This window comes from Lepidochelys kempii, chromosome 16, assembly GCF_965140265.1.
Source record: "Lepidochelys kempii isolate rLepKem1 chromosome 16, rLepKem1.hap2, whole genome shotgun sequence".
Taxonomy (NCBI): Eukaryota; Metazoa; Chordata; order Testudines; family Cheloniidae; genus Lepidochelys; species Lepidochelys kempii.
This window is the reverse complement of record NC_133271.1, coordinates 10,447,388-10,462,083: the sequence shown is the minus strand read 5'-3', so window position 1 is coordinate 10,462,083 and position 14,696 is coordinate 10,447,388. Positions and strand designations below refer to the sequence as shown.

Here is a 14,696-nt window from a genome sequence, read left to right as displayed (position 1 = left end):
TGAGCTACTCTAAGCCGACGAACTTACTCGCACACGAACGTTCCCAAGGGGATGTCCTGCATCGACCGCACGCCCCAGCCCATCTTTTGCGTTCGATAAAGCTGCAATCGAACCCTGAAAGACAAGAAAAGGGGTCCCATTAATGGCATCAGATGAGGTGCTCTGCAGAAAGGCATCCGCTCTTTGGGGAGGGGAGCGTCACACAGAAATTGCAAATTTAATCAGAAAACATTAATTGCAAGAGACAATTTCTAATTTTGTCACCATGTGACCCCAGTTCCTTGCACCCCAGGATCTGCTCCCTCTGTTAATGTGAGAGGAAGGAAGGAAAACCAGGTGCAAACTGGCTGGTGGCACAGCAAGAGGGGGAAGCAGCGACTATGTGGCAGCTCTCCTTTATCCTCATCCTGCAGAACCCCCTTTATCACACTCCATGGGGAGTGGGCTTGATGCCTGGGGATGGGGGGCACTATGGGACTCGGTGCTCTCCACAGTACTATCCCCCCTTAAACCTCTGGGGATTTACACATGGGATATAAACGTCAGCTACCAGCTTCTCTTCCCTCCTGCACGTTCCCCATCCGCACAATGGAAGAGGAGAAGTTTCAGGAGAAGTCGGCCGGAGCCCATGGTAGCGTGACTGTGGGAAGTGTGCTGCAAAGGAGGGGATGGAGCTGGAGCAGTACCAAGAACGCCCTGGATCACTACACAGATATTCCTTCCCTCTGCCGAGAGCTGGAAATTTGGCAGGTCCCACTCATTCCTACCTAAGCCACTAGCTGAAAGCTAGGAAGTAAACTCTGTAACTTGAAACTTGCTGGGTTTCCTGGCCCCTATATACAGCCTATACAACTAGACTCAGAAAAGACCTGTTAGGTCCTCTACTGCATTGCCCAGCCACTGCTGGAATATTTCATAGGACCATCTTATACTTAACATTCTCCAGGAATGCTGATCCTCTGCGGGAGCCTAAGGCCACTTGCACAGACTCCATTATTGGGGGGGGAAATCCTGATGCTCCCCTATTTTTTCCTTTTCTTAAATTCACCCCATTGCTTCTTTTGATATCCCCTTTACATTGCATTATATTAAATAATCCCTCTCCCTCCATGGCACTTCATACCCTTGGCAGACAGTACCAGGAGCACAACCCAAGGCAGATAGGCTTTCCTTGGCACTAGCAGCTTCAGAAAATGTGGTCACACCGTGCCTCAGGCCTGAGGAAGCTGCATTCTGTTTTGCCTCATTCATCACCAGTAAAACAGGCAGCTGAGTTTTGGATTCCGGACGCTGGGATGATGCAGGAAGCGCAGGGAATATCACTTGCTTTTCAGACACCAGGCAGAGCTGGTAGGCCTGCCAGAGGGAAACATGCGCTCTGACATGTAACATTCATTTGGAGCAAATTTGATAAGGGAAACACTGAGAATGAAGAGGGAGCACCCAGGCATCATTACTAAGCAGCCTCTTTGCAGATCAAAAGCTAGGAGTTATCCCTGATTCCTCAAGGGACGAGGCCCACAGAGCTCTGGGAAATATCTGACCTTATCACAGGCTCCTCAGGGTCTTATCACTCAACTTCAGCATCAGCTTACAGAGCCACCCTGCCTCCCTTAGCAAGACTTTAACAAACAGGGCACAATAGTAACAAACCTATTTGCACAACTCCTAAACAAACAAACACGTTGTGCCGACCAGGAAAAAAAACGAGAAAGCGCGGCCAAGAATTTCATCAGGAAAGTCTCCTGAGTGTTTTTTTTTCTTTAATAAATTTCAAATTTTCATCAAAATTTCAAAGTTAAAACACCCGCAATCAGTTCCTTACAAAATAAAACCAAACCAAATCACCGACAACATCAGTTTAACCTAGAGTCAGTTCTCTATAACATCCCTTCCCCCGTTTTAAAGGAGACCACCAACGTTACCAAATGGAGTCCATAAAGTTAAAGGCTTACTTCCATACTTCAGCAACACAATACAAATAGTGTGATTGACAGCACTGAAGTCAATGGGTGCTGAGCATCTCGGAAACAAATAGATCAGACCAGTTACACAGGAACTTTAGGAACCCAGGTCCATAAGCTTTGGCCTACACTTCTGATATAAACAGCTAACCTATAATTTTGATATAAATGGCTATGTTTCTTTCCTTATTATTATTCTATTTTCCCCAAAGACCTTACCCTGAAAGCCGCATCTGAACTGCCAGTGAAGCGACCACTTACTTAAAAAAAAAATAAAAAAAAACCAACAACAGAAGCAACTAATAAATTGTACGTTTGGGTTGACTAAAGAACACAGAGGGTCCAAGTGTCTAGGCCAGTGTCAAGGTGGTGTTCCCAGCTGATCTCACAACCCTGCTGTTGTTTCATGCTCACTAGCAGGAACCAGAGGCTTGGCTCTGGTTTACCTCTTTCGATGATGATATAGCTGCCCCATTTCTCCCTCATCTTTGGGAATCTTTCCTTTTACAGACAGACTAGAGTAGATAGGCAGGGAGCTTTATTCCTTTTAAAATAATGATCCAAATCAGGAGCCTTCTCTCTCACCTGAGCCCATTCTGCACTACCCGATTCCGGCAGTTTCGCCAACATGAGCAAGCGTGGTTACACTCAAAGATCAGAGGTGGCTCAGACATGTTGAATTCAGGCAGGAGTCGGCCATCCTGGAGAAGAGACATGAGATCAGGACTGGATTAATTGTGTATTCCTGTATTCTTTTGCAACTGGAAATAAAGCTGGAAAGTTCCAATCCAGAGCTGAATTTCCCCAAAGTTTAAACCAATCTAGAGCTCATACACTGGTTCCCATCCATCTTCTAGAGTTGACTCAGATGACAACATAGATCCCTATCCAAACTTCCCCAAAGTCTGAGGGAGCTCTGCACCATTATCAGAAACAGAGGACAGGCAATAAACAAAAAACAGTACTTTGCATGCAGTGCTATTCAGCTGCAGATCTTAAAGTGCTTTACAGAAGTGTGCATGCATCTTTAGCCACATTTTGCAACTGGGGAAGAGAGAGTCTGTGGTACAGCCTGGACTAGAACCCAGGTCTCTGGACTCTGAGGCCAGCACTCGTGTCACTGGACCCCCTTTCTTCCCATAAGAAGCCCCTCTAAGTACCCTCCAGTTACATGGAGATGAGACGGTGGCAGATAGTGCACCACATTTAAGAAATTTGGACATAAATGCTCAAAGGATACAAGCAGTGAAGTCACCTCGGATTGTGAAGCCTGTTAAAGCTCAATTAAAATGGATACCTGGCAAAAGCCAGGAGATACCAAAATTCCCAAGGGAGAAGCCTGCAGAGATTCAGGGTACGTGTGATCTTAGTGGAACCTGCCCAAGGATTAACCTCCAAGCCTCCCTGGAGGATTTAAGCATATATACACAAAACACTAGAGAAGCCACCTAACAACCCTGTAATTAAACTGCCTCCACTCAGCCTTCACAGAAGGTGGATCACAGTAAATAAAGGAAAAATAAAACATCCCTAGTCCCTTCCCCTCATTTATAAATTACAGAAACACTTAAAGACCAAACAGCTCACACTATAGTCTTCCATGGGGCTTGCATCCTGGGCACGGATTGTAAAACACTGTGTATCACGTGGGTATAATTAATGGCTCCACTGGTATAGAAGTAACGCAAGTTTCAGATTTATTGCGTCTCTTGCCATGTACGCACTGAAGCCAAGATTACAGTCTTCAGTATTTTATATACTGGAATTTAGAAAATTTTAAGAAGTTTTTAAAATGAACGGTTATAATACGTGAATATCAGCCAAGCCAAACATGAAGTTCCAAGTCCTCACCTTGTCATACCAGCAGCGCATACTGAGTTGGCCACACATGCAGTTGCTGGAGGAGCAGTCATCGATGCACACACAGTACTGGAAGGGAGAAACAAGAGCAGATCCAATTCTCACACAGGTGCAACAGAAAGACCAAATTGGTTAAATGGGCTGTAAAGGAAACCGCTATCAACTTCACTATTGATATACCCCATCCTCTCCCAAAACACCAAGTATATGGGGGCCTCCCAAGTATTTAAAAAATAGGCACAATTCCCTCCCTCCCTCTCTCATCAGACAATAGCATGATCAGCTTCACTGCTTTCACAGGACTTTTTGTTTGCTCATTTTTGTGGGTGACATTACTGAGGGGAAGCTAGATCACAGAAAGGAATTTTGCAGTTAGTTCTGACAGGGGGTGATCCTGTGTCCATTCTTCTCTCGTGCAGGAGTGAATTCCAGTGTAGCTCCAGTTCCTGTGAAAGTTCTCTCTCCGGTGCTCATGACCCAACCCACCAGCTGGCAGGGTCACTGTTCCAGTGGAAAGCAGCTGTCATGGGGAGTCAGGGTCACAGAGGGCACGGTGATTTCTCAAGTAGGTAGGGCCAGTCGATTGGAGGGCTCTGAATATCAGAGACACAAGCCTTGAACTGGATGCGAGTTCACTGGGGAGACAGTATAGCGAGTGGAGCACTGGGGCAATGTGTTCCTGGCAGCTTGTACTGCTAAGTAGACGGGCTGCTGAATTCTGTACACAATTGGAGGTTTTTCAGAGCATGTGGCTTCATCCCTGGATACAATGAGTTGCAAGAATCAAGCCTGGGAAGCCATGAATGCCTGACTGTCTCTCTCGGATATTCTACAGGGCTCATAACTATGGCACCAGAACACACAGCCTTCATGGATATTACATAGAACAACACAATCAATAGCATGGATTATTACTATTGCAAAATATTACTTTGCTCATCTACAGTTGCTGTCATCGGAGGATCTACAAACATTGACTAATTAAAGCCTCACTACACCTCAGAGGAGTGTAAGGGCTATATCAGAACCACGAAATGCAGCTATCTCCAGGGTGGGATGTCATGTGCAGTTAGCAGCAGTTTAAGAAAGGAAGGGATGAAGAATCCTACATTCAAGAGAAACAGCTGGGGGAATTCAGGGAGGCAGAGTCCAAATGCCTAAGCTGGAATTTTGCCAGCACACTGGGGTTAAACACCCCAGTTCTTACTGAAAATGCCATAGGGTTTTCAATTCTGACAAAATGGAAAGGATCGTGGGTTTTCTCTCTCATCTTAAAACTCACACATACATCATCACAGCGCCTCTGAGGCTTGACTTTAAAATTTCCATGGAACAAAATGTTTTCTCAGTTCCAAGGAGCAGTGGGAGGAATTTCCGTTCTTCTATTGCAAAAAGATCTATACCAACAAGGTGGAGGAGGCAAGTGTGTAACTGGAATACAAGCACACAATCAAGCTGCTCAACCACGCTTGCTCTTATCACTGCGTCCCCCTAGAGAGACGGACGGACACACGCACAAACACCTCTTCCTATAGGAACACATCTCTGCAGTGCACACTCCAGCTGGCTCTCTGATCAGCACACAGCAACCTCTCTAACAATATTCCATACCACGACAGGAGAGGCCCACCCAGCCACCCACCCACGTATGTACCTGGCCCATCTAACCTGCAAATGTGTGATGTTTCTATCAATGTTCATTGGGGAGGTCACACAGTTCTGAGAAACGTATTTGTAGTTGGTGGGGCAAGGTTCACTGTCCACTGAATTGATGCATGGAATTGGGATCCTCTCGTAACCCCGGGCAATGTCTCTGTCACAGCAGGGGAAAGATAGGGAAGAAAACAATTGCTTTATGCAACAAAGATACCATCCTCCACTCCCCAAAACAATCTGGTGATTACAAAATCAACAAATGCAGCTTGAGCGGCATCCCGAGCAGAATTTGATCTCTGAATATTTAAGGTTGAAAGGAACTCGGTTTCATTCTGAATCTGTTTTTCCAACTGGATGTATAAATTATTACTTCCTGTTGGATCATTCCATATGGATGATACATTCATAAATACCAGCCCTGATTCAGCACAAGCTTAAAAGCTAAGTGCCTTCCCAAATCAGGGCCTCATCCTCAACCTAGAGAGCCTGCACTTGACAGTCACTACAGAGGCTAGCTGGACTCTCACCTGCTCACCGTCTTCTCTATCTGGGCAGGTTTGTCAGTAGATGATTCTCGGATTGTCTTGTTCATCTGCAGAGCCACCCAGACCTGAGAGTTGAGACTCGAGCACTGGAGTGGAGTCTCACCTTCCTTGTTCTTCAAGCTGACATCCGAGCCATGGGAGAGAAAGAGGCTGCAAAACAGCAACAACAATAGATAACCCACCCAGAAAGAACTTACCAGAGGCGGAAGAGTCAAATGGCATTCTGCAGCCACTGCTTAAGGTCGCATTAGTAGGACCACTCTCTCGAGAATGATGAATCAAAACAGGTTCCACCAGTATAAAAAGCAACCACCTCAATTCCCTTTTTACAAAGCTGGTTCATTGAACAACACTTTCTAAAGGTGGGGGTTAATTTGGAAGCTGGGTAGAGCAACAGATTGGCACATCAGCAGGCCAATTCTAGAGTGCTGGGTCCAAATCCCGCCTTACATCAGGCACAAAAAGGAGTTTGCTCATAACCAGCCTAGTTACAAATGGACACGAAACTAGGGGCCTCGGCACCACTGAAGTCCAATTGAAGCCATATTTTGAGGACATAAATGGAACTTTAAAAAGGGGCAGAGGCCTTGAGCTAGTTCTTTGTACAGGGGTGAATTTCACCCTCTAGACGGAGCTCTCGCTCACTAACTGGGATTGCTGCATGCATTGTAACACAGGGAAAGCATTCAGGACCTCCAACTGACTGCTCTGCAAATGGAGTGGCCCTGCATCCCATGTCCCTATAAATGGTGCTAGGAACCATCACAAGCTCCACTCGTATGCTTACAAAAACTCAGCCTGCTTCTCCACTGCCTTGTGCTTTGCGTAGTCATTTACAGCCGTGCATGTGCTACTGAATCAGGTCACTAGGGCCCGGTTCTCATTTACTCAAAGGCCCCTTTACACCACTCTGGCAGTGAAAAGGAGCCTTACAGTGGATGCAATTTTAATTTGTGTCATTTACGGCCCCCTTCCACTGCCAGAGTGGTGCAAAGGGGTCTTGGTGTTAATGAGGATCAGCCCCATGTATTTCTCCCCCACTTTGCTCGGGTGCAAAGCAATGTAGAATCAGGCTCTTCATCCTATTTTGTTTCGTGTTCAAAGGCAAAGGTATTTCATAGCACTCCTTCACTTGCAAGCCAGTGTCCAAATGAGAAGTGAACAAAGTAACAAAGGAAAGCGGGGGTGGCAGGAGCCGTACTTACACAACACACTCATAGCGGTTCTCTCTGGCTGCGATGTGCAGTGGCGAGTCTCCATGAATATTTACTGCATGTAAATCGCACTTAGCAGCCAGCAATATCTCCGCTATGTCAACACAGCCAGAAAAAGCTGCCCAGTGCAAACAAATATTCTCCTCCTGGAGGGGAAAACATAGGAGAGGCTGTTTAGTGCACTAAGATCCCACCACTTTGGGACTCCACTGTCTTTAGCTCTGTAGCTATGGCATTTAACACATGGCCGGCCTTCTCCTTTATTGGATTGTCTCTTACTCAGAGAACACAACCCTGCAACAGGCAGGCAGGGAGTTCTCAGCACAGCCGCCTCCACGCTCACTGGAGATGGCGAGGCTACAGCGAAACTCCTGCATTGCTCTCTTCGTCTGTACAGACGAGTCATTTGTCTCTAAACCACAGAACGATCCACAGGGAGATATGACAGATGCAAACGAGCCCCAGGGAAGGGCTAGGAGCCGAACCATCCAAACCAGACCTGTAACAAAACTAGACCATCTCCTGACTCTACAATATCAAAGACAGCGAGCCCAGGGGGAACAAGCAGAGCACAAGCTGTAGGGTACAAAGGTCTGAAAAGCAAGACGCCAGGCACAGGGAGAGCAAACTGATTTCAGGCATCTCTTAAATGCACCATGTACCAGTCTCTCACTAGAGCACTAGAAAGAAGGGAACCAGAATCTTGCTGATTTAGATGTTTTAAGTGATGATCCTATTACTGTGTAATTTGTAGCACACCTTGGAATCCTTCAGCATGACAAGCACAAGAAAGGCTGATTGTGACGACATAATGGTGATGATGACTGTAACGGGGTCTTTCACAGATGGCAAAAAAATGCATACATAAGTCTCTGCAACTTAATCTCTATTAAAGGGAAGATCTGAGTTACGAACAGATGCCTGAGGGCGGGAGGGGAACATTTTTGACATGGCTTCTGCTCCCCAGCAGCCAATCCCAAGTATCATTCTGAAGATTAATTTAATCCAGCGAGGATACCACTCCACATACTGCGAATCAGGCGACAGAGAGAACAGCGCAATTTACAGCTCCTACCATTCTTATTCACGCTGATTAAAATCAATGGGGCTATTCGAGGAGTAAGGTGCTACTCAGTGTGAGGAACGATGGCAGGAGCTGGCCCTTAATGACCTACAATGAGTAGATGCTGGAACTCTGGACAAATTAATGGGGATCTCATACATGTGTGATGGATGGCATGATTGGATTTGTACTGTCAGATTAATGTGCGATCCAAGGGATTGGTAGCTGGCAGCTTTTGTGATGGATCAGACAAGAAACCGTTTTGTTCAGAACCAGTATTATGGCCACGGAGTCAACTGCAACAATCTGGAAAGCCCCCACCCACTTCTGACTCTTGCTCTTATTCTTTGTCAGAGCAGGACCTGCCTGGAAAGTACTCAGTTACCCAAGAAATAGAGGCTCCTAAAGAGGAAGGGCTTTTGGGCCAGGGAAGACAGCTACTAGTGAACAGTCTGAGCCATTCTGAGCGCAGTGAGTTACATGCACTTCTATCTATCCCTGACAGCATCTGGAAGACACAGAGAGAAGCACTGGGTGAGACCAAGAGGAATCAGCTTCTTACGTCCACTGGACTCACAGGACTTTCTCAGAGGCAGAGTGGGAAAATGGGAAAGATGTTGCAATCAATCAATCAATCAATAAAAGGAGCGGTGGCAGATCTGACCCATCTCCTAGATGGAGCACTGGACACTGCCTTCTCCCTCCTCCCCAATCATCCCCGCCCATGCTCCCTAATCACTGCACCATGTTTTATCTTTCCCATCAGAGAACGTGGTTTCGGGTGACCGGCCCTCCCTCAGGCAAGCAGTCCCATCTGCAACTTCTCACATCAGGAGGTGTTTGCAGAATTAGGCTCTGAAGGCCTGATCCTCAGAGGTGCTTAGCACCTGCAGCTCCGATTACCTTCACTTGGAGCGAGAGCTGCTCAGCACTTCTGCAAGTCAAGTCTCCAGAGTGGAAGATCTCTGGGGCACACAACCTGTGGTACTCTGTGCGGGCCCTACCCTGCGGACATGACTGGGCACAGACACAATGGACGTGATTTTTAAATACTTCCGTGGGAAATACTTGGGAGTTGAAGGTTAGCAGACTGTCCTGCAAGGACCTACCTAAACTGCAAGTAATGCGGCTGCTCACGCCGCAAATTCTCACCAGCTACTTCCTCCCATGTCAGACTGGCTATCAAACCCACTGCTCCCTACCGTGCTTTCCGAGGGGCTTGGCGTTTCTGGTTTGGGGAGCTCTTAAATAAAGATAGTCATTTATGTACTAAAAACCCCAACTCCGGTAAGTCTTACGTTGTCTCGAATATTAATGTCCGACCCCTTGGAGAGCAATAGCTTCACCAGCTCAACGTGCTTGTATTCGGTGGCCCAGATCATAGGCGTCCAGCCTCCATCGTCCTGGGGAGGGGAGAGGAGAGCATGAGACACGCACAGTGTGGACAAAGCAGCGCCTGCCTTGATTTCCACTGGATCCGTGGGCTGCAACCACGTCAGGCGGCACCTCTCAAAGGAAGCTACTGACCCACTTTGTCTCACGCCACCACGTGAATTTAAATGGTTGTGGAGAAAACCCTGTTGTCATTCCCGCACAGCATAGTGTGGTTCAAACCCATCCGCACCACTTCTGCATCCAGGCGTCGCACCACAGACTGCAAATGGGGCTCTGGGGCTGGGGGAGAAAGGGCCCATCTGTGCAGGTAAGATTGTAGCATCAGAGCCCAAACCTTCATCTGAATTGGGTTGACTGCCAAGACCCCAGGGGAGCTGCCAGTCATTTATATAAGGCCCAATGAGCAGCCCAGAATGGGCCTGGAAGAAGGTTAGGGGAAGGCAGCGTTGCCGCACTCCTTATAGCTGGATGTCCTATTGAAAATGGCTTAGCTGCCGGCTGCCCCCCAACCTTTCCAGGAGAGCTCAAACGGGTCCCAGCTCAGTTTCCTCTCTGGTCCCATTGCTGGGAGGTGGGGTTGTGGGATGTGCCTGCAGGGGCAGATTGAGGCTCTACTAATGGACCCTTGAGATAAAGGCCCCAGGATCAGCAGAGGTCTGGAGGAAGCAGGGAATCGAAAGCAGAGTTGCAGGCAGAACACAGCACAGCTGACTGCTGGCAAATGGGCTGGGCTGCCCGATGTGTGTGGAAGGGAGGCAGAGAAGGAGGGTCTCTCTGTGGTGGCCCTGAAGGCTGGAAAGGGAGGATCGGATTATTCATGGATCATGGCCCCATTAGCTAAGCACATTTGCTTCTCCAGACCGGCCCAGAAGTGTCTGAGTAACCATGTGGAGCGCTGCTGAGATTGCAGAGACAGACTGCGGTTCCTGAGCTGCGGAAAGCACCTCACAGAAGGGCCTTACCTGGCAGTTGACGTCCATCTGCCCGTTGGAGAGAAGGTACTGAACTACTTCGTAATGCCCTTTCTTGGCAGCCAAGTGCAGACACGTGGAGCCCTCAGCATCCTGAGCAACAGAATCATAGAACAACTCAAGGAAAATCATCTCCCACCCTCCCCAGCGTCGGACACTGTTGGTGTCACAACAGCCGCACTGTGGTATGTCAGAAAGAGATAGGCTAGTGGTCAGAGCACAGACCTGGGAGAGCCCCCTTGCCCCTCCTGCTGTGGATGTCAGGAGAGAGGAATGGCAGCCACAGCCAGCCCTCCCACCCCCCCAGTAGGGTGTTAAACGAAGCCCTGACAAGCCAGCACTAGGGAGCACAGGTAGGGGCTGGGAGGAAGAGAAGGGCCTTGGATGAAAAGGCTCCCCTGAGAGCTTTGCAGAGATTGCAGAGCTGGCTATCTGCAGCTCCCCCCTCCCTCTGCTGACGGTGGCTTTCTTCCCCCCACCCTCTCCCATAGAGCTGTCCCCTATTGCTCCCCCACTGGAGCCAGAGGGGCAGGAAGTGTGGGGGAGAATTCTCTCCATTACATAGGCAGAGCTTCAGCACAGGCTGCGAAAGCAGGGCATCCCCCCGGGAGAGACAATCTTAACCAGAAACTTAAGGCTTTGCCGACACTTGGGTTTTTGTATCCCCAGTTGCTAGCCCAATGCAGCTGCTCTGTACAAGCCACTTCTCCCACCAGTGCAGTATGTCCACACAGGGGGCTTGCCCCGGCACCTCTACACTGGAACCACACCACAGGGCCCCCCCACCAGAGACAAGGCCTGAAAGATGGTCTGGAAATGCTGAGGAGAAACTCAGATAAAGTTTTGAAAGCAAAACCCCCTTTGGGGTCTTTTGAGTACAGGGTCTTCTATAGGATGGAAAGGCTGAAGGGCTGGGGTGTAAGTGATGGTGGGAGAGGAGAGGCCCACAGCATAAAATCAGAAACCAGATATGCTCTGGAGAACCCAAACTTTTACCTCACACAAACTTAATCCAGAGCAAGCCCCAAGGGGCTGAAAATAAATGAAAAACCAAAAGCAACCACCCCTCCCCCAATTTGAACCACATCATCCCTTCCACATTAAACCCACAAAAAGCAACACACTTCAACATAGGAGCACCTCTTTGGCCCACAAGAGTGAGGACACCCTCCCAAATAGGTATCCAATTCAGAGAGCACAGGTGCCTCACAGACAATGCCTGGAGGGGGAGCGATTTAATTGGATGGGGATGTTTAGCTGGATAGGATGTTGTGAAGGCCAAGACTATAACAGGGTTCAAAAAAGAACTAGATACATTCATGGAGGAGAGGTCCATCAAGGGCTATTAGCCAGGATGGGCAGGGATGGCATCCCTAGCCTCTGTTTGTCAGAAACTGGAAATGGGCGACAGGGGATGGATCACTTGAGGATTCCCTGTTCATTCCCTCTGGGACACCTGGCACTGACCACTGTCGGAAGACAGGATACTGGGCTAGATGGACCTTTGGTCTGACCCAGTATGGCCATTCTTATGGGGGAGGTGAGGTTTCAGACAGTTTACATTGTGAAACTCCTCAGGGCAAAGAGGATGTTTTTACTCTCTCTAAAGTGTCCCACAAGCCCCTATACACAAGTGTCCATGAGCACAGTGTTAATAATCATTGGTGCATCTTACTTTTGACAGGTTCCGCACATACAAAGAACAGGGATTGCACAAAGTTCACAGCAACCTTGACATAAGTGAAAAGCATGCTGGGAATCTGGTTCACAGTCAGCATAGGCACAAAAGGCTTGTAGCTATGTATGACACTGGCTAACAGCGGCACCTTCCTGCTAAGATTAACAAGAGGTAACTGTAGTCTCTCAATACACCTGTGTGAGAGCAGGCACAGTTAATATTAAACTCCCACTGACTTCAATGGGACCAGGATGTCCCTCTGACAGGAACAGCAGCAGTTCGCAGGGGGACCCAGGAATGCCCTTGGTCATTAGTTGCCCCTTTCTTGCTTGACAATCCCTCTCTCTCAGCGAGGGGAGGGCAGAGAAGCAGCAGCTAGCATTTCTGTCTCTCTGCAAAAGAACCCCAGTTGATGTAGCAAGGCTGCTATTTTCAAACATGACTAATATTGTACAGGAAACTAATTAAGGCAATAAACTTCAGGAATTATTGAATTTCAATAACGATCCCAGGTTGTAACAGTTCTAATTTACTTTTGCTGGTTAGGATAAGGGCTTTTTTTCCCCCCTTTACCTTTATTAAAAAAATCTCTTTGCACTGTGCCATTATTAAAATCACACGACAGGCATTTGGCAATTGCTTGGGGATGCCCCTGGCTCCAGCTAGTTTGAACCTGCACATGCCCCCACACGTTGGAGAAAGTTGCCAGGGAAATTGTCAAAGGCCCAACGACAGACTGCATTTGGCCTCTTGTAGCCTGCAAGCAGGATAATCCCACAGACACAGGCCAGCTCCTCAGTGGGCAAAGCATCATCACCATACTGCTCCGTTCCTTAGCAATATCCCAGGCAGCGAGCTGAAGTGAGCAGGTGGTAACTATACGAAGTTTGTGGCAAGCAGGGCTCCTGCCCTCCAAATGGCATCTGATTTACGACACTAATAATCCATCCATGTGTTTTACAAGAGGGTTGAAACAAGCAGAGCATGTTACGGGCAACTAGCCAGCCATGCTTTTATTGTATTTGTTTAAATTAAAGGGCTGTATTTTAAAGACAGCCTCTGATTTTGCCACTGCAGTTTTGTGCTTGCAAACTGCTACATAATCAGGTACTTGGACAGTTAAATTCTCTCTCTTTCCCCTTTAATTGATTTGTAGGCACCTAATTAGAGGCCTGTTTAAAAAATTGCCCCCAAAAGCCTAGTGCTGAGTTAATGGAGCACAAAACCAGAGGTTAAAGATCAGAACTCTCTTTGTGCCCATGGAATTCAGAACCAACTATTACTGTTACTCATTATTTTTATTACAGTACCATCCAGAGGCCCCAAATATGGAGCAGATCCCCATCACACACTTAGGTAGTAAGAGACAGTCCTTGCCCCAAAGAGCTTGCAATCTAGGTGTTAAATAATTTTAAAAAATTATTACCACCAGCCAGCCCTGACCCAAACGATACAGGCCCAATTCCCCTCTAGCTGGGAACTTGCATCCAGACTCAAACCCTTCAAGAAAGGGAAGGAAAGCCTGACAATCCATTCAAGAGGAAACAAGGAATCAATGGCTACCTTGGGATCTACCAATGCTCCAGCCTTGATAAGGTACTTCACAGCATCCAGATGGTTATTCTCTGCTGCCTCCATCAGCGGGGTCCTCTGGTCCTCCGAGCAGGTGTCTATGTTCGCACCAGCCTGTTAAATGGCCAAGGCAAACACAAGAGCCATTAAAACAGCTACTGTTTAACAACAGAAGGGTGTGGGAATACAGATTGAGAGAACGATTCATCCACATAAAGAAAAGTGATGGGGAAGAGGGGGAGTCAAAACTGATCTCTTTCCGAGAATCACATTATTTGCTTTCTTCCATATTCAGTAACTGGGAGCACAAAGGAACGCACATCTGGAGTTAGATGGTCACTGTTATTAACTCATTCTGTGCCGCTGTAGAATTCATAGCGGGTCTCTGATCATCTGTACGATGCCTCAAAAATCTCTATATCCTCTAAATCCAAAGAGCAGTTCTCTATTCCCAAGGGCCCACCAACTCCATGAGGATGAGGAAACAAACAGTTGTCCCCTCCCTATCATCACAAGCTGTTCTGGAACGACCTAGTCACCAATAGCAAGGATAGGGTTTTCCAAAGCACTCACCATTGGGATGCCCGCTCCCACTTAAGTCAACAGTAAAATTTCCATTGACTTCCATGATAGCGGAGTTAGGCCAATGCGGAGTTGCTTGGGAAAATCCTACCTTTATTTGTTATCAGAATGCTACTGTGCAATACATTTGGCCAATTTATTCCCTATGTTTTGCCCAATAACACACAAACTGCTTCAAAACAAGCAAAAAACAAAC

General features: G+C 47.6%; 1 protein-coding gene across 13 annotated transcripts in view; it reads right to left on the bottom strand.

The window, feature by feature from the left end:
• The window catches only part of EHMT1 (euchromatic histone lysine methyltransferase 1), a 170,424-nt gene that overhangs the window by 22,464 nt on the left and 133,264 nt on the right, over nt 1-14,696 (bottom strand). For 12 of the 13 annotated variants that reach the window (XM_073313920.1, XM_073313919.1, XM_073313921.1 and 9 more), the window contains 10 exons: nt 13,910-14,032; nt 12,583-12,738; nt 10,660-10,761; nt 9,601-9,705; nt 7,231-7,385; nt 6,008-6,175; nt 5,493-5,637; nt 3,816-3,893; nt 2,550-2,665; nt 28-114 (listed from right to left, as the gene is read on the bottom strand). In XM_073313920.1, the coding sequence (XP_073170021.1) occupies nt 28-114; nt 2,550-2,665; nt 3,816-3,893; nt 5,493-5,637; nt 6,008-6,175; nt 7,231-7,385; nt 9,601-9,705; nt 10,660-10,761; nt 12,583-12,738; nt 13,910-14,032 (1,235 nt within the window). The remainder of the gene's footprint in view (nt 1-27; nt 115-2,549; nt 2,666-3,815; nt 3,894-5,492; nt 5,638-6,007; nt 6,176-7,230; nt 7,386-9,600; nt 9,706-10,659; nt 10,762-12,582; nt 12,739-13,909; nt 14,033-14,696) is intronic. The other variant, XM_073313927.1, reaches the window with a different exon arrangement.